Genomic DNA, 20307 nt, shown 5'->3' with positions numbered 1-20307 from the left:
CAAAGAGGGGATGATATAGACTCTCTTTTCCCTTAACTCCTGTCTAGATTCAAAAACTAGTGGGGACAGTTTGGGGCCCCGTGTTGAAGCTAGAAAAGGAAACAACCAGCAGTTTCATCTACCTTGGTCTTTGCCTGAGCAAAGCACATATGTGATGTTAAACCACTGACAGTCGGGAATTGGTTGCTTCAAAATCTAGTGGTATTTGACCTAATAGTGGTTCTCAAGAAGAATACAGTTTGAGGAAGCGTACATAGTTGTTCCATCTTTTGATCTGACTGAAAGTTCACTGTATTTGGCAACTACCCCTTATGAATTTGGTTGTGATTGTGGCTGGCTATTATTTTCATTTGGGATGAGATTAGAGTCTCTTTTTTTAAAAGTGTGGTTCGTTTCACACATTAGGAAGGACAATTCACAATAAGGAGGAAAGAAATGGCTTCAACCAAAAAAAACCTCAATTTTATAGTTCTGACTAGGTATAGAATTATAGGCTAGAAATCACTTTTCCTCCTTTTAAGTAACTGTTGTATTGCCTTTCAACCTCCAATATTGCTGCTAGGTAAGACCATGCCATTCTGCATCTTCTTTATATATAAGAAACCAGATTTTTAAAAAATATTGGTCCAGAACCTCCACTTAAATCATTCTGAGAATTTTTCTTGGATTGTTTTGTGGTTTATTCAACACAATTTTCTATGTTTATTTGTACCAGAACTCAGATTGCATCACCCATATTGTTATTTTAATTGAATTTCTTATCTCTCAAATTTCCCTGTCATTTTTGTTTATACTTTAGTTTTTGTGTGATTTCTGGAATTTTATCTTGTGAACTTTCTTTTGAGTTTTTACATAGGTTCAGCATGCTTTTACCTTCCAAGAACTGTTATCTGCTGAGTGTTATTTTTTAAATAGCACTCTGTTCTTATTTTGTGGTGAAATATTTTCTCCTACCTCTCTGAGGATATTGTCATTTTGTTTTCTCCACTCTCTCTATTCCTTGGGACCTCAGGCTTTAGCACTTTGAATTTTTCCATGTCTCTATCTACCATATTCAATTGTTTCATCACATGTCTAGTGCCCCTTCGTATTAGGCACTGAGCATCTGACAGCTTATTCCAGCATCTATGACCACATACGGAGCTTATGGCCTGCTGTCTTCACAGAGAGTAAATTGTCTGGGTTGTTTGCTGGGAACACCCTGCTGTCAACATGGTTAGTTTTGATTCTTTTGGGTGGTTTCATTCCCTCCTGGGTTCTAATGAACATCTTGGATTGTGTAAACCTGTTTCCCAATATCTAGTGTGCCAAGTTTAATTTACAACAGAAACAATCGATTAGGAGAGGAAATCAGGTTTTATACATACTTATACAACTTATTTTCAACCACTTCTCTTCCTAGGCCCACCCTTAATATCATTTCCTAAGGTATTCGGACTTGCAGTTCCAAAAACATTTGAGTAGTTCTGTAGTGTGTATCAAGTTTCCTATAGCCTATCCCAATTGCCAGTTAAGGATTCAGCTTTTTAGTGGCTAAATCAGCTGTCTATCTGCTATTCAACTTCCAACGTTATTACTATTCTTCTGTTCTGTTTGTGTGTGTATGTTAATGCCATGCTAAAAACTCCTTTTCGCTTTAGTGGGATTTAAGGAAGGGGCAGGGTAAATGCATGTGTCCAATATGTCTTTAACAGGTAAGCCCTTTATGTATTTTGTTTGTTCTACTTTTCACTGGTTATCATGAAGACCTTCACCTAGATTATGAGTTTATTTGTGTTTCCTCTCATAAATGTCAAAACATGCCTAAAATATAAGATTTTATTTTATTTTTCTCTCTCTCTTTAAAATATCTGTTATATTGAAGATACTCACTTTGTCTATTTGTGCTTGTAAAACATGCTTCTCTAAAGCTACAGATTTAAGCCTATCACATTCAGGGTGAAAAGCAATCATTTAATTCACAAACATGTCAGTACCCATCCTTTCCATTCATTCCTGCAGTGATATCCCTGGCTTCCTCTAGGTTCTGAACTTTTAGTCTCTTTTATTTCATTATTGCATTTTGTTTTGTATCCAAACTTTCCATAATTAGTTCCAGTTACCTTGCTTTACCGCATTAGAAACTAGAGAGAGCAAATGTTAATAGTAGTAGTAGCGATATTTATTGATCACTTATTTTTCCCATATATGCTAAGTCATTTTCAATTATAAATTTATGGAATATTTAAAATATTTGTGTGAGTTAGGGATTATTTTTATTATTGGATTTTTACAGATGAGAACATTTAAACACAGAAGGATGATGTTACTTGGCCAAATTCTTGTGGCTACAGCCTGACCGACTTGAACTTCAAGCTAAGGCAGCTGGAACTGTATGCTATCTCAGTCTCTTCCCATCCCTCTCTTATTGCTGATTCACTGGAGGGGGATGGCTTCCAGTGCAGTGCTCTTTGTCTTTCCCAAAGCATGTCAATCCCTTCAGGTTTGCCCACTGCCACAGAAGAGTATTCATGGAATCCTTTAAAGTTATCCAATTTACTTCATGTGACACTGCTCTATTTCAGTTATGAAAATGGTCTGCAACTGTGTCCAGTGTTGTACTGCAATATGCAGATGGCATAGGGTTAGGGGTCACATCTCAGTTCCATTAAAAATGAAATTTTCATTTCTATATATGATTATATTTTATCATTTTTATGACTTTCTGAAAGGGCAATTTTACTAATCTGTATTTGTACCAACATCTTTGGCAAAATAAGTAAAAGCATATTAAAGCAACAGTGAGATGGAGATCATCAAAAATTAAATTCAAGTTTCATTCATTACGATTTTGTTCTGCTTCTCTAAACAAGATATCTAATTTTCATGAGAATATGTGGACAGAGATTCATTTCCTTAACCACTGGTGGCAAAATGTAAAGTTGTGCAATCACTCTTAAGGAGGAATTTAGTATGTATATATATCTAAAAAACTTTGGAAATATGACTATTCTTAGATACAGGTATTTATAAAAAAAAGTGTGAATGCTCAAAAATTTGATACATTACTGCTGTTCATTTCTGGATTAAAGTAAAAATACAAATATGCAGAATATGCCATAATTTTGTAAAGTAGATATTTTAAGTATATATATATATATATATATATATATATGTATATGAAAAAGCATGAAAGAGTACAAATTAAAATAATTCCCCTGAATTCCACACAACATTTTCTCTAGAAAACAGTATTATGGTCATTTCTTATTTTCCTTATGCATACATTTAATTTTAAATCAACATTAACTAATGTTAATTTAAAATAATAATAAATGTAACAATTTAATGATAAGAGAAAATGTGCATTATCCTCTTAACAGCAATTTTAAGGGGAAATTTCAAAGAAGCATATATGATTAGATAATTTTTTGTTAAATAAATCTTCTTTTATAAATCAACCTTTATAACTAGATACAGTAAAAGAATTAGAATACTCCAAAGCTCTAAGAGCACTATATCTAGACAATGACATTTCAGATGATTTCTTGCCTCTTTTCTACTTTTACCTTTTCTATCAAAATAACACTTTCTTACAAAGAAAAAAATGCACTGGCAAAACTGATGACAGAGTCAGAATCAGCAAATTTGAGTATCATTATTAGGTTACAAATTCAGTAACAGTGCAACTGTGCATATATGCATAAGAATACTTGCAATTAAGTATACATGTGAATATTGATTTTTGGATTATATGTTTATATCTATTACATTTTTAAATATTATATGACTAAACAGAAAATATTTTAAATAAATACCTTACAAGAGAAGGTTTATTTATCATCAACATCAGTTTAAATTTGTTTTCCAAATGTAACAAATTTCAACATGAATATGTTTATCAAAAGTTGCACAAACGAAGATCCCATAAAAGGGGTTACTCACTTCTGATTTCACAAAAATTTTGTAGGACTGATCTGCCAATTGGGTTGTAGAATTATTTTCTGCTATGGGGGAAAATCAATTTCATTATCCTTTATCTGATAAAGCATATGCTCATATGTAGCTGAAGGTTCCAATGGTTGAATTCCATAACTGACATTCTCCAACTGCAATAATCCCCTGAATATTTAAACACATAAAAAGAAATTAAAAACATAGACTTCTCAATGATAAACATAGATTGATATTAAGTGAAAACATTATATATAAATTTGATAGTGGCCTTTGTCATCTAATATCTAAGAATCATCCCATCTTCCTTGGATTAACATTTAAACCCAATTTTCTACCTTCTTCTATCTATTACAGCATTTAGGAGTCATTGCAATTGTAGTGTGGCTCAGTAATGTGGCTATTTCTTATACTAGTGGCAGTTTTTCTGAATAAATTTTATAACCGCAAGCCTGGGAGAGAGACAAAGTGAATAGGGAAAATGATAAGACAAGCAGGCCAAGACAGCAGATGAGAAGACACATAATGAAAGTGCCTATTTTCTGCGTCTTCCATCTACCCTTCGAGAAGATTCTAAAAGTAAAAGGGTACACAAGATTTCAGTCATGTACATCTCTGGAATATACCATTACCTGAGTCCGGAGCAGGTGCTAAGTGTCACAACCGAATTTGCAGTCTCTGTGGCATATCCTTGATAAAAGCAATGGCCCTAAACAGGAGTAGTATAAAGATACATTTGTAATGATTAGAACACAAAGTGTTTGGTCTTATCCTTACTTCCTGGACATCGTCAAACATTCACAATTAGGCATTCCATAGTATTATTCACCAGATATTCCACTTCCTTCTTATCTACCTACAGTCTTTTCCACTTGACACTCTTCTGCCTATAAATAATCACAACTCCTATCCTCCCCCATATGATTTTTGCTATAATTCTAAATTTTTGATAAACAACTTTCTGATCTGCATCTTGTCTTTCTCAGCCCCATTTCTTGAATATATAGTCTATGAATGCTACCTCAATGTAATTAACAGCATTACTTTGACTTCCACTGTGAACATTTCGTTTGTTTTTTCTAAGTTAGCCCAAAATATCTTAACTGACATTTCCTCACTATTTTCTCTCTAATATCTCACCATGTTGATCATCCTTAGTTCAAACTCTCCTCTCAATGGACTCTCACAACATTAGTCTTCCCAGCTTCTCCCCGGATGTTTTCTTTCAGTGAATATTCCCTTCTCTTCCCTAAGAAATCTGTTGATATCTAGAATCAGTCCTGTTCCTCTGCTAATCCTGGGCTATGAAAACATTAGTATCATCACATTCTCTTGTATGAAAGTGTTTATACGTCATTAGCGCCCAGACTTACATCTCCATCAGTAACCATTCACTCGTCTCAATACTAGGATTACCTCCTATCTCCCACCCATGGACAGTGGCAGAGCATACCCTGCTCCACACCAGGCAGCAGCAGTAGCCATTTCTGCCTTCACTGGTGCCAGCAAACTATGCCACAAGCCTTCACGGAGATGTAGAATGCAAACCAGGTCCAACCCTTTAACCAGCAGAAGAAAGCATCTCAGTTTCTGCAGCTCCTGGCCTTGTACCTGATAAGAGAAAATGATCCCCACGAGATAATTCTCAAAACCCCCAACTCTAAGCAGCAAAAAGTGACTGAGATAAAAAATTCCCCCACTCAGGGGCACTAGCAGAGGCAGAGTGAGAAGCATACCAATATCCAGTGGCTGGGAAACTGCCAGAGGAAATACTCTCTCTTCCATGGGTCCTTCATCACCCAGCATCACCTAGCAATACAACGTGGCCCAGGAAAGAACCTTGTCTTGCTATGGGTTGCACTGGCAGAAAGCCAGTGAGCTCCAGCAGAGCCAGAAGAATGAAACAAAACAGAATAATATTGAAAGCCCCAAGAAAGCTAAATGGTCACTGGAACAACAGACCACACTAAATCTGAACTTAAACTGGCTGACAGACTTCAACAATAGAAGATTTCAATGTCAAAGATACAATAGAAAACTACACACTATACCAGGAACCAAGAATATCACAACATAATGGGAGAAAACAACCCAGTGATGCCAATATTGAGATGAGCCACACGTATCTGGAACTATCGGATGGATTTTAAAGCAGCTGTGATAATACTCGTTCAATGCACAATCAAAAATTACCCTGAAACAACTGAAAGAACAGGAAATAACAGAAAAGAAATAGAAACCATTAAAAAGAACAAATAAAAATATTAGAAGTGAAAAATATAATAAACAAACAAACAAAACAATGCATACTGGATAGGCTCAAAAGTAGAGTGGAGGTGACAAGGGATAGAATCAATGAACTTGAGAAAGATCAGTAGAATTCACGCAATATAAAAAACCCAGAAAAATGAGTTAAGAAAGTGAATAGAGCCTCAAGGACATATGGAACGTTCCCCAAAGTTTTAAAATACATGTCAGGATCCAATAAGGAGAGCAGAAAGAATGTAGGGCAGAAAAAAATTCAAAGAAATAAAGGCTGAATGCTGGTCGGAAAGAAGTTGGTTTAGAAAACCCTGGACCTTCCATCTCCCAACAAATACACCAAGTGAGTAGCAATTCATGGACCAATTTCCTTTGTGAGAAATCAGGAATTAATTGACAGGCTCATGCACACCTTTAGAGGATGCAAAATCAGATGCACCAAAGCCAGGAGGGAGATTTGGGGTGCCCTTTCACCAGAGACTCTACCCCAGAGTACTGCCATAAGATCACGAAGAGACCCTATAGCTCCCAGATTCACCCAGGAGAGGAGAGGGTGTTGTTCAAGCATCCACTGCCCCGGTGTTTTCGAGGGGAACAAACACCCAAGGAACAGTTTCACCAGACCCGGGGCTCTGATTGGTTCAGGGCAGTCTAGCCACCCAAACCACCCAAGCCGCCAAGTGGAGGTGGTGGCTTGATTCCCTCCCCAGCTTGCCCAAACTCAACACAGAGTGAGGGGGTGAAAAATCCCACCTCTCTGCTTCCCCTGGGGAGGTAATAGTGGATCGACTGAAGGCAGTGTTCCCACTTCGCCGGTTCTGCCCCAAGAGCCAGCACTTGTCTCACCAATCCTGGAGCACTGATGGCTCGCCCACAGTCTAGCTGTCGGAGGGAGAACAGGGGCGGCAGCTTGGGATGACAGACAACAATGATCGTCCCTACTGCCCAGCAGAAACAGAGCAGAAAAAACCACAGCGGCTTGCTTCTACCTGGAGAGAGAAACCGCTGGTAGAGGACCCCCAAGTCATTTCAAATCACTGGCCAGGCTGATCTGTGGGCGTTTCCTTCTGCACACGGCCAGTCATGAAGACTGGGTGATGTGACTGCTTTGTCTAATGAGCAGACACCAAAACAAAGTGTCCAGTGAAATGAGTCATAAGGAAAAGATATTTTGAACAAAGGAACAAGACATAGACCGAAACTGACACTAGTGAAATGACATTAAATAATCTGTCTAATGGAAAATTTAAAATAACTCCGATAAAGATGCTCAATGAAGTTGGGAGAACAATGCATGAACCAAGTGAGAAATTCAGAAAAGAGATACAAAGTATTAAAAGTATCAAACAAATCGTGGAACTGTCAAATAATAACTGAACTGAAAAAATTCACCAGAAGGGTTCAACAGCAGATTAGATCAAGCAGGAGGAAGACTTAACTAACTCAAAGACGGTGCAAAGGAGCAAAAAGAAGACAGTGAAAAAGTGATAAAATCTTACGGGACCTATGGAACACAAACAAAAGGAACAATACACAAAGTATGGGAGTCCCACAAGGAAAAGAGGGAGCAAGAAAGAATGATTTCGTGAAGCAGTAGAGATGTTAGCTAACACGATAACAGTAATCATATTGTAATATGTAAATGGATCAAATCAACACATTGTACACCTTAAATACTGTTACTTCCATAAGTAACAGTTCCATAAGTAATGTTCCATATGTCCTTGAGGCTCTATTCACTTTCTTAACTCATTTTTCTGGGTTTTATATATTGAGTGAATTCTACTGATCTCAATGTACTGACAACACATTGTACACCTTAAACACTGTTATATGTTGATTGTATTTCAGTTAAAAAAACAGAAAGCACTTTCAATACATACTGGCTGAAAACTTTCCAAACTTACAGAAGGAAACTGATATCCATGCCAAGAAGATAAAAAATCACCAAATAAAATGTCCCTAAAGAAATCCACACTGAGATATATTGCAATCGAAATGTCAAAAGTCAAAAGTAGAGAGGGAATTTTGAGAGCAACAGAAGAAAAGTGACTTATATGTAATGAAACACCCTTAAGACTTTCAGTGGATTTTTTAGCAGAAGGCTTGCAAGCCAGAAGAGACTGAGATGATATATTCAAAGTGTTGAGAGATGAAAAAAAAGTCGACTAAATATCTTATACGCTGCAAAACTACAGAAGTGAAAAAGAGACTTCTGGTTTCTGGTTCTCCACGTCAGAAGGTTGGACGTTGCCATTCCATCCTGACAACAAGAGACAGCAGAACAGACTTAAAACTCAACAGCTCTTCCTGGATGTGTAAAAGAAGGGAGGACACAGTGCAAAGCGTGGCCCTCAGGATGAGAGAGGGCACATGGGAAGGCACAGCTCACTGGAGCAGAGAATCAGTAGTGCAAAGTGCTGCTGGAACTAGTGCCAGGGCAGGAAAACCTGACTGTGATTGATGAAAGGCTGTAAGATCAGTGCGGACAATTCTGAGAAATAAAAACTCCAGAGAACCCATGAATGGACCCCCAAAATACTGTGAGATTTACCTTCAAGAGTTCCACCAAGATGTCCCAGCTAATATCAAAGAAAAAGTCCTTGTGCCTCCGGCAAGGGGAGGGGGAAAGGACTCAATTTGAAATACATCAGTGCACTCTGTTCTTCTTTACAGGGCCTGCCTTCAGGGGAAACTACCTAGATAGAGATGAACTGGCTGGGGTATTATCAGAGCCTAACTGACCTCAGGAAAGGAAATACCCAAATCCAGCCCACTCTAGCCATTCTGTCGCACTTGCGGAAAAAACAAAAACAAAACACCAAGAAACACTTTTGTTCATAGCCCTGATGCATAGGCTCACTAAAAAACTGAGATTTAATCACAGGACTACAAAACACTTTCTCTCACCCCACACCTCACTCACCACCACACTAGTTACTAAAGACATATTTACAGCAGTTACGATACCCTAGATATAGAAACAATCTAAGTGTCCAAGAGTGAATGAGTGGATAAAGAAAATGTAAGGTATATATCCTATATGTGAGACAACCAATGACTTATGATATACATCACACATATGAATGAATATTATTCACCCATGTGTGAGAAGGATTAGTCTGGAGAACAATTATACTAAGTGAAAATAGCCAGACAGAGAAATAGAAACACTTTATGATCTCACTTACTTGTGGAATCTTACAACAAAAAGGTAAATTCCTTGAAACAGAGGAGAATGATGGTTACCAGGGGCTGGAAGTTTGGGGAGATAAGGATATGCCCTCAAAGGGTACAAGCCTTCACTTACAAGATGAAAAAGCTCTGGCAATCTAATATACAGCATGGCGACTATAGTTAACATAGTTACATACTGTGTTATATACTTGAATATTCCCTTAACAACCTTAAGTGTTCTTACCACAATAAAGGTCACCATATGAGGTGATGTATGTATTAATAAACCTGATTGCAGTGACCATTTTACAGAGAATAAAAATGTGAATTAATCATGTTGTATTTTAGATATATAAAAACTTATCTGTAAATGTCACCTAATAAAGCTGAAAAATAAAAAAGAAATATTAAAAATTTTAAGAATGGAAGCATCAATGAGATAGGTTTGGTCAAAATCTAGAACACTGACAACAGATGCTGGCACGTTTGTGGAGCAACAGAACACTCATTCATTACTGGTGGGAATGCGAAATGGTAGAGATAGCCAGTCGAGACAACCTGGGGATATTTCACAAAACTAAACATATCTTACAATCCAATACAGCCAGCAATCACACTCCTTGGTATCTACCCAAAGGAGCTGAAAACTGAAACCCACACAAAAACCCTGCAAATGTACATTTTATAGCAACTTTTTCAACACTGTCAAAAATTGGAATCAACCAAGATGTCTTTAAGTAGGTGAAAGGATTCATAAACTGTAGTGCATCCAAACCATGGATTATTATTCAGTGGGAAAAAGAAATTAGCTATTAAGCCACGCCAATACTTGGAGGAACATTGAATGCATATTACTAAGTGAAAGAAACCAACCGGAACGGCTGCATATTGTATGATTCCAACGACATAACAATTTGGAAAAGGCAAAACTATGGAGAAAGTTAAACGTTGCCCCGGGTTACAGTGGCAATGAACGATGAATAGGCTGAACACAGAGGATTTTTAGGGCACTTAAAATACTCTCTATGATACTATAGCGATGGATACATGTCATTACATGTTTGTGCCGTCCCACAGAATATACAAATCCAAAAGTGAACTGAAATGTGAACCATGCACTTTGGGTGATTATAGTGTGCCCACACAGGTTCCTCAATTGTAACAAATCTACCACTGTGCTTGGGGGAGCTATGCGTATGTGGCTCCCGAGGATATTTGGAAAACTCTATACCATTGTCTTAATTTTGCTGGCAACCTAAAACTGCTCCCCCAGCAAAAAAAAATTCTTAACAAATGGAGAGATAAAGACTTTTCCAGACAAAAGCTGAAGTATTTCTCACCACTATATCTGCATTACAAGAAATACAAATGAGAATTCATCACTTTGAAATGAAAGGGTGCTAAAGAGCAACATGAGAGCAAAAGAAAGAATGAAAGTCATTGGGAAAGGTAAATGTATAGGAAATTTCAAATACTATATTACTGTATCGGTAGTGATTAAATCACTTTTAATTTTAAAATAAAAGTTAAGAGACAATAGTATATAAAAATAACTGTAACTAAAATCATGTTAAATATGCAATAATGTAAACTGTGATACCGATAACATAAAATGTAATGAGGGGGATTAGTAAAATTGACTTTTTGTATGTTACTGAGGTTTTAACCAGCTTAAAGTACACTGTTATAGCTGTATGATATTTCATGTAAGCCCATGGTAACCAAAATGAAAATATCAGTAAAGGTTACATAACAGAAAAAGACAAAGAAATCAATACACATGGAACCAAAAAAAAAAAAATCAATGAAACACAAGAAAAGACAGCGAGAGGAAAAGACAGACAAAAGAACTACAATTAATCAATCAATCAAACAAGTAACAAAAAGGCATTAGTAAATAACTTCCCTATCAATAATCACTTCAAATGTAAATGTTTAGACTCCACAAACAAAAGATGTCAAGTGGCTGAAAGGAGGGGGGGGGCAGGTTTCAACTCTATACTATCTGCAGGAATTTCACTTTAAATTGAAGGACATATAGCGGCTGAAGGTCAAGGGAAGGAAAATATTCCAAACAAATGGCAACAGAAAGAGAGCAGGTGTTTTAATTGGGAAGAACACGTCTGACTCCATATTAGATCTGTTCATTTTACTTTAACCTTTGTGTTCTTTTGCCTGGGCTTAGTCATGCTGGCTCTGCACCTTTTGTAAAAGAATGTTGCCTATGGCTTGAAATGTACAGGACAGCCTGACTGTGACCTGACCTGAACAGAGAATAACATTTGTCTTGTTGGAGGTTTACAGGAACATCGTGACCTGACATACATAGACGCTGCAAGAACACTGAATCCAACACCAAGAAGTCTGCAGCAACTAACTACACCCCTCCCTCAGCTTGCCTTTAAAACTGCTTTGCTGACAGCCTTTGGGAAATTCAGGCTTTTTAGGGCAGGAGCCACCTGTCTCCTTACATGGCCCTGCAATAAACCTTTCTCTGCTCTAAACTCCGACGTTTCGGTATAGTTTGGCCTCCTGTGTGTCGGGCACAGGTCTAGCTATATTTACATCAGACAGAATAGACATAAAGTCAAGACAGTCACAGGAGTCAAAGATGGACATTTTATAATGATTAAAGGGTTAGTCCACCGGGGAAAGATAACCATTATAAATATATACACCCTCAGCATTAGAGAATCTAAATATACCCACAGCAAACACTGACAGAATCTGAGGAGAGATACAGACAGCAATACAATAAGAGAAGGGGACTTCAATACCACACTTTCAGTAATGGGTAGAGGAAGCAGACAGGAGATGAGTAAGAAATAAAAAAGAGGACTTAAATAACATTATAGCCAAAATCTACCCAGCAGCTACATACAGAACATTCCCCTCAAAAGCAGCAGAATATACATTCTTCTCAAGTGTACACAAGCTTTCCCCACAATAGATTATATGTTTGGTCACAAAGCAACTCTTAACAAATTTAAGAAGATTTAAATCATACAAGGTGTCCTTTCTGAACACGTTTTGGAATGAAACTAGAAAGGAATAGCAGAAGGATAAGTAAAACATCCACAGCTATGTGGAAATTAACAACATACTTTTGATCAACAATGAATCAAAGAAAAGAATCAAAAAGGAAATTTAAAATAGCTTGAGACAAATGAAACAGAAAACACAACATACCAAAATTTATCAGATCCAGTGAAAGCAGAGGAAAGAGGTAAATGTATAGCTACAAACAAATACATCAAAAAGACCTCAAATTAATAAACTAATTTCACATCTCAAAGAACTAAAAGAAGAACAAAGAAAGCTCAAAGTAGCAAAAAGAACATAACAAAGAATAGACCAGGAATAAAATGATAATAAGTGGAAAAACAATAGAAAATATCAAAAAACTAAGAGTTGGTCTTTTGAAATGATAAATAAAATTGACAAACCTCTATCTAGATTAAGAAAAAAAGAGAAGTTTCAAAAATAAAATCAGAAAAATGAAAGCTCATGCCACAAAAATAAGAAGGTTCAAAAGAAAATAATATGAACATTATATGCCAACAACCAGATACCATAGAGGATGGATAAATTCTTAGCGACATGAAACCTAAGAAGAGTGACTCGTGAAAAAATAGAAAATCCGAACCGACGTATAACTAGTATGGAGACTGAATCGGTAATCAAAAACCTCCTAACAGGGAGAAGCCCAATACCAAATGGCTTCCCTGGGGAATTCTATAGAACATGTAAGTAAGAACTAACACAAGCCTTCTCAAATGCTTCCAAAAAGTAAAAGAGGGGGGAACACTTTCAAAGTCATTTTATGCAGCCAGCATTACTCTGATACAAAAGCCACATGGAAAGAACAGTACAAGCTAACATCCCTCATGAATACAGATGGAAAAGTGTTCAACAAAATACTAGTAAACCAAATCCAGTGTAATCTAGCACCTTAAAATGGTCATACACCATGACCAAGTTAAATTATTCTTGCAATGCAAGAATGGTTCAACATTCAAAAATCAATGTGATAAAACACATTAACAGGACAAAGAGTCAAAATCACACGATCATCTCAATATATGCAGAGAAAGAATCTGTCAAATTTCAGCATCTATCAAAAGAAAAACTCTCAGCAAACTAGGAATAGAATGAAATCAGCACAACCTAATAAAGGCCATATATGAGAAGCCCACAGCTAACAACATATTCAACAGTGAAACCTGAAAACTATTCCTCTAAGATCAGGAACAAGGCAAGGACGCCCACCTCACCAATTCAATTCAATCTAGGATGGGAAGTTATACCTAGAGCAAGTCGACAAGGAAAGAGAAAAAAATAAAAAGGCATCCAAATTGGAAAGAAAGAAGTAAAAATATCTTTGTTTGCAGATGACATGATCTCATAGATAGCAAAACCTAAAGACTCCACAAAAACCCTCAAAGTTTTAGATATAATGACAAGCTCCATAATATTACAGAATATACAATCAACATTCAATAATGAGTAGCATTTCTCTACTTACAGAGAACTATTTGTAAGGAAAGGGAAATTAAGAAAACAAATCCATTTACAAGATCACACACACACAAAATACCTACAAACAAATTTAACCAAGGAGGTGGGAACCTTGTACTCTGAAAACTACAACGTATTGATGAAAGAAATTAGATAAGACACAAACAAAGAAGACATCCAAGTGGTCAACAGGGAGATCACTAGTTACCAGAAAAATGCAAAGTAACACCAAAATGTTATTTTTGTGAGATATCACCTCACGGCTGTTAGGATGGCTATTATCGTGTGAACAAATGACAAAGAGTGCTGTCGAGGGTGTGGGAAGCTGGAACTGATGTACTCTGTCACTGGGTAGAGCATATGAAACGGTTGCTATAGAATATAGTAAAAATGAAAAACAGAACTCCCTGTGATCCAGCAATGTCACTTCTGGGCAGTTACCCCAAAGAACTGACACAGTGGCTGCAGGAGATATTGGCACTGCTATGCTTACTGCAGCACTATCCACAATAGCCAAGATGTGAATAAACCGTAAGTGGCCACATCCACAGAAGAGTGGATAAGAAAATGTGGTGTATATGTATTCTATGGAATACTAGGTAGCCTTAAAAAAGAAGTAAGTTATGCAATACGTGACAACATGATTCACCTTGTGGACATTATGATAAGTGAAACAGACCCATCACAGAAAGACAAATACCGCATGACTCCATTTCTATGAAGTATTTAAACTTCAAATGCATACCACCCAAAAGTGGAATGGTGTTTGCCAGGGGCTTGGCCAGGGGGAAATGAGGAGGTACTATTTAATGGGCATAAAGTTTCAGTTAAGCAGGATGAATAATAAGCTCCAGGACCTTCTGTAAAACATACTGATGTCAACAGTAATGTAATTTATGCTTAAAATTTGTTAAAAGAGTAGAACTCATATTAAATATTTTTACCACCTTAAATTAAAAAAATTATATATATATATATATATATATATATATATACATAAATTCAGAAAAAAGTCAACAGAAATCCTCACAAAATTGATGAAGGACATAAACATTTAGATTCTGGAAACTGATCAAACCGAAAATAGAATGGGTCCAAAGTCACTTGCAACAAGAAAGATCATGACTAACTGAAAACAATAAAAATATCTTCAAAGAAACCAGACAGTAATGTCATATAACCTATAGAAGAACACCAGTTTGAATGACAGTACATTTCTCGTCTGAAAGTCATGAAGTCTCAAAGGAAATACAAGAGCAATTCTCACATGTTGACAAGAACATTACTGTCAAACATGAATTCTATATCTGGCAAATTTATCCTTTAAGGATGAAGGAAAAAGAGAAACTTTCTCCGACAGAGGAAAACTAACAGATTTAGTCTACAGCACACATACCCTAAGGTAATGGCAAAAAGAAACTCCAGGAAACAAAGGTAATACATCACAAAAAGGCTTGGGTAGTCTTAAGGAACTGGGACAAATAGAATGGTTTAAAATACGGGTGAATATAATGAACTATCCTTTCCTTCATGAGTTTCTGAAATCATATTTGGTAGTTGAAACAACAATCACACAGTATCATGTTATGGCTAATGTATGGAGAGGAATATTTGAGCAATTATATTTATAAAGTACAGAGGATAAAGGATCCTAAATGGAAGTAGGGTTTCAGGGTTTCACTTGAAGAAGTAAAAAGTCCACAACAGTAGGCTAGGTTCTATATGTTTATTGTAATACCTCAAGCAAACCTAAGAAAAGTATAACAGGGAAAAATCTATTGACACTATAAATAAATCATGATGTAATCTTTAAAATGTTCAAGTAATCCAGAAGAAGAAAACAAGAAAAAAGAAATGAGTAGCACAGAAAAAAAAAATAAAGGAAAAAAAATATAGCAGACAAAAGCCCTAACATATCAATCACTACTTTAAATGTAAATAGTCTAAAAACACCAAATAAAATACTGAGTCCCAAGGCAGATGGAGGAAACAAAAAAAAATCAAACAAACAAAAGCACACCTTATGACCCAACTAAATAGTCTCTACAAGAAACTCACTTCCAACATAAATTTTTTTCCACTTCCAATGATTTTATTTTTTTACTTAATTTTTATTTTATATTGGGGTATAGCTGATTTACAAGGTGGTGTCAGTTTCAGGTGTACAGCAAAGTGGTTCAGTTACAGGCATAAATTTTTAGGTAGACTGAAATAAAAAGAATGGAAAATATGTCATGCAAATATTGATAAAAATCATATCAGAGAACGTGAACTTAATTGCAAAGAAATCTACAAGGGAGAAAGAGAGTCACTACGTGATCATAAAAGTATCCACTTATCAAGAAGCAGAGCAATCCTAAATGTATAGGCATCAAACAACAGAACTTCAAAATATGTGAAGCAAACCCTGGTACAGCTGAAAGAGAAAGACAAAAGCCACAACAGTAAAGGAGGAATTCAACACGCTCCAATCGGTTATTGCTGGTACTAGACCAAAAATCAGCAAAATATAGAACTGAACCGCAGCATCAATCTACCTGATCTCCATGACATTTATGGACCAGTCCGCCCAAGAACAACAGAATACACATTTTTTTTTCAAGTATCCAAGGACATTCACCTACAAGCATAATATACTGGCTCATGACGCAAACATTCACAAATTAAAAACAAATTGAAATTGTACAAGGTATACGCTCTGACCAAAGCAAAATAAACTAAAATTCAACAGACAGACAACAGAAAAAATGAACAAACCAAAACCTCCAAACACTTGTAAAGTAAATAACAGACTTTAAAAAAACAAACAGGAAGCCTTAAAGGAAAATTTAAAAATACATATATCTGTAATGAACATGAAAACTCACCATATTGTTGTGAGATACAGCTAAGCAGTGTCGAGAGGGAAATTTTAGTACTAAAATGCTTACAGTAGAAAAAGGAATGGTCACGTATTGATAATATAAGTTTTTTCCTCAACAAATTAGAAAAAGAAGAGCAAAATAAACCCAAAGCAAGGTATAAGGGAGAAAAGAATAAGAACAAAACACTACAAAGTTGAAAATAAGAAAACAGTAAAGAAAATCAAAGCAAGAAAAAGCTGGTTCTTTGATATGTGCAATAAACTGAAAAATCTCTAGCAAGACCGACAAAGAAGGGACGACATACCTCATCAGTGTCGGAAGTGAACCAGCATATCACTACAGCTGCTGTAGCCATTAAAAGGGTATGAGGACTGCAAGAAAATACATGCCAAAATGCCACTGAGATGAAATAGACCAATTACTTAAACACACACCACCAAAGCCATACACAGGAAACAGATAAACAAAATATTTCTATAACCATTAAATAAATTGAATTGGCAATTTAAAACCTCCCACGTACACACTCACATACACACACAAAATCCCCAGGTCCAGTGATTTCACTGGAGAATTTTACCACACATCTTAAGCATTAACAAGTATTTTATACAATATCTTCCAGAAAAACAAAAGAAGAGGTAATCTTTCTCAGTGTATTTAATGAGGCCAGTATTACTACTCCAAAAATTAGACAAAGTCAGTACAAAAACAGAAAAATCATAGATCAATATTTCTCAGGAACTTTGACCAAAAAAATCCTCAAGAAATTATTAGCACATCAAAGCCAGGCATGAATAAAAGAATCATACACCAGGACCAAGCTGTGGGGTTTTTAGGTTTGAAAGGTATTTTCTAGGTATTGTTTCAATATTTGAAAATCAGTCAGTGCAATCCACTATATCAACACACTAAAAAAGAAAAATCATATGATCATATCAGCGGATGCAGAAAAGGCAACCGATACAATTAAATACACACCTCCCCTCATGGGGCAGAAAAACAAACAAATTCTTAGCAATCTAAAAATAGTGAATTTCCACAACTTTATAAAGAGTATATAAAAAAAAACCTTACATCTAATGTTATCCTTATGGTGAATGACTGAATACTTTATCCCTACAATTGGGAAAATTGTGAGGATGTCTGCCATCAGTATGGTTATCTGACAGAGTACCGGTAGTTGTAACAAGTACAGTAAGGTAAAGCAAAGAGATAAAAAGTATACAGATGGAAAAAGAAGAAAACAGAAGGCCATATTTGTAAAAGACCTGACTATGGAAAAATTCTCAAGGAATCTAACAGAAAAAAAAAAAAACAAACCCTCATAGAATTAATATGTGACTTCATCGAGGTTGTAAGGATATAGGATTGACACAAACAAATGAGAGTTGTATTTCTAGATAACAACAAACATATGTAAACGGAAATTAAAATAGAGTACCATTTACAATTGCTCCAAAGAAAATGAAATACTTTGGTATAAACCTAAAAACATATCTACAGGATCTGAATGCTAAAATTACAAAATGCTAATGAACGACATTTAAAAAAAGACCAAACAAATGGAGATTCTTACTGCATTCACGGTTGGAAGAATCAACAGAATAAATATGGCTATTCTCCCCAAATTCATCTGTAGGTTTAACAGTGTCTATCACGATGCTAGCAAGGTTGTTTGCACACAAAGGATAGTTTAGTCTAAAATTTATATGAAAAAGAAAAATATCTAGAATAGTGTAAAAATCTTGAACAAGAATAAAGCGGAAGGAATCACTCTAGTCAACATAAATGCTGAATATGCAGGCAAACTGAAGAAGCAGCAGGATACTGGCAGAAGGAGAGTCACATGGAAGATCTGCACAGAATAAGGAACCCAGGAATATATCCGCATCAATATGACCCCGCCCCCGACTTTTTGACAAAGGTGCAAAAGCAACTCAATGCAGAAGAACAACCCTTTCTAGAAATAGTGTTGGAACAATTCCACATCCCTGGTCAAGTGAGTGAACCTTGATCCAAATCTCACACTTCATACAAAATCACCTCTGGTGAACACACCATTAAATGTAAATAAAACTATAACACTTTTAGAAAATAAAAATACACAGAATCTTCAGGAGCTCTAGGGCAACATAGATTTCTTAGGTTTGAGAGCCAAATTACCATTCATAAAGGAAAAGTTGATAAATTAACTCTCATCAAAATGGAGAAATTCTGCTCGATCAGAGACCTTATGATGAGGATGAAAGGGCAAATTACAGACTGGGAGCAAACATCTGCAAACCGCATATCTGGTAAAGGACCTATAATTAGAATATATAAACTCCTCAAAGGTCAGCAGTGAAAAACCAACCAACTAGAAAAGTCCAACGAGAAAATGGGCAAAAGACATTAACAGATATTTCACAAAAAGTGACAAACAAGCTCATGAAACTATAATCAACATCACTAGTCATCAGAGAAATGCCAGTCAAAATTACATGAGATAAAGTACACATCTATCACAATGGCTAAAATAAAATTGTAAAATTTAAATAGCAAACAAAATGGCAAGAATGCAGATACTCTTTTCTCTCTCATTCACTGTCAGCAGAAAGTTAAAATGGTACAGCCACTCTGGAGAAAAGATTGGTAATTTCTGTCAAAAGTGAATATACACTCACCATATGATCTGGCAATGATATTCCTGGGTATGTATCCCAAAGAAATAAAACTGCACACCTACACAATTGTACATGAACGTTCACAGAAGCATTCTTTTCAATCGCTTAAAATCGGAAGAGCCAAACTCTCAGTTGGTGAAGTATGAGAAAAACTAAACCTGGTGTTTCTTTGTGGAAAGTAGCTGTTGAGGAATTCAACTTTTAAAAATAGATTTCAAGGGACTGAGATTTTCTATTACTTCTCTCAATCTTGATAAGTTGTACTTTTCAAGGAAGCTGTCCATTTCATCTAAATCATCAAATTTATTGGCATAAAGCTGTCACAGTTCTCCAAGATATCATTTTATCTTCTTTATGACTAGCAATATCTCCTTTCACCCCTAATATTGGTGGAATTTGTTTCTGATCTAGATAAGTCATACTTGGGGTTATTAATTTTATTAGTCCTTTGAAACAACTAAATTCAGAGCTTTAATGATTCCATTCTTTCTCCTTTTTCTCTCTCATTGATTTCTGAACTTATCGCATTCTTTCCTTCCACGGCTATGGCTTAACCCTTTACAGAGCATCACAGTTTGTGTCAGAAGGCAATTAATTTAATGGTAACCATCCACAATCGTCTCCGCGCTGTGTTTTAGGCTTTGAGGTGGGGAATGGGGGTGACCAAGAGTGTCTCTTACTCTAGAGCTTGATCCTTCCTTCAGACACTCAGCCTTTCTGTCTCAGCTGAACGTCTGGGTTTTAGCAAGGTCACTTTACACTGCCTGCGCTGAAAATCCATCATCTCCCAACACTGTTCCGTCGGCTAGTATTATCTCCATTTCACTCTCGACCCTTCAGTAGAGTCTTACCCACCACACATGCTGTCTAATCCTCAGTCAGGGAAC

The 20307-nt window shown here is 36.1% G+C and overlaps 1 protein-coding gene across 1 annotated transcript in view; it reads right to left on the bottom strand.

Annotated features, from left to right (window-relative positions):
• The window catches only part of LOC114897668 (A disintegrin and metallopeptidase domain 3-like), a 109594-nt gene that overhangs the window by 80604 nt on the left and 8683 nt on the right, over nt 1–20307 (bottom strand). Inside the window, 3 exon segments of the mRNA XM_029226696.1 lie at nt 3925–3981; nt 3984–4101; nt 4566–4642. Coding sequence (XP_029082529.1) covers nt 3925–3981; nt 3984–4101; nt 4566–4642 — 252 coding nt within the window.

Source organism: Monodon monoceros, unplaced genomic scaffold, assembly GCF_005190385.1.
Source record: "Monodon monoceros isolate NGI ecotype Baffin Bay Population unplaced genomic scaffold, NGI_Narwhal_1 Super_Scaffold_17, whole genome shotgun sequence".
In the NCBI taxonomy this organism is placed as follows: Eukaryota; Metazoa; Chordata; class Mammalia; order Artiodactyla; family Monodontidae; genus Monodon; species Monodon monoceros.
The sequence above is the reverse complement of the archived record's forward strand: the minus strand, read 5'-3'. Positions and strand labels throughout refer to the sequence as shown.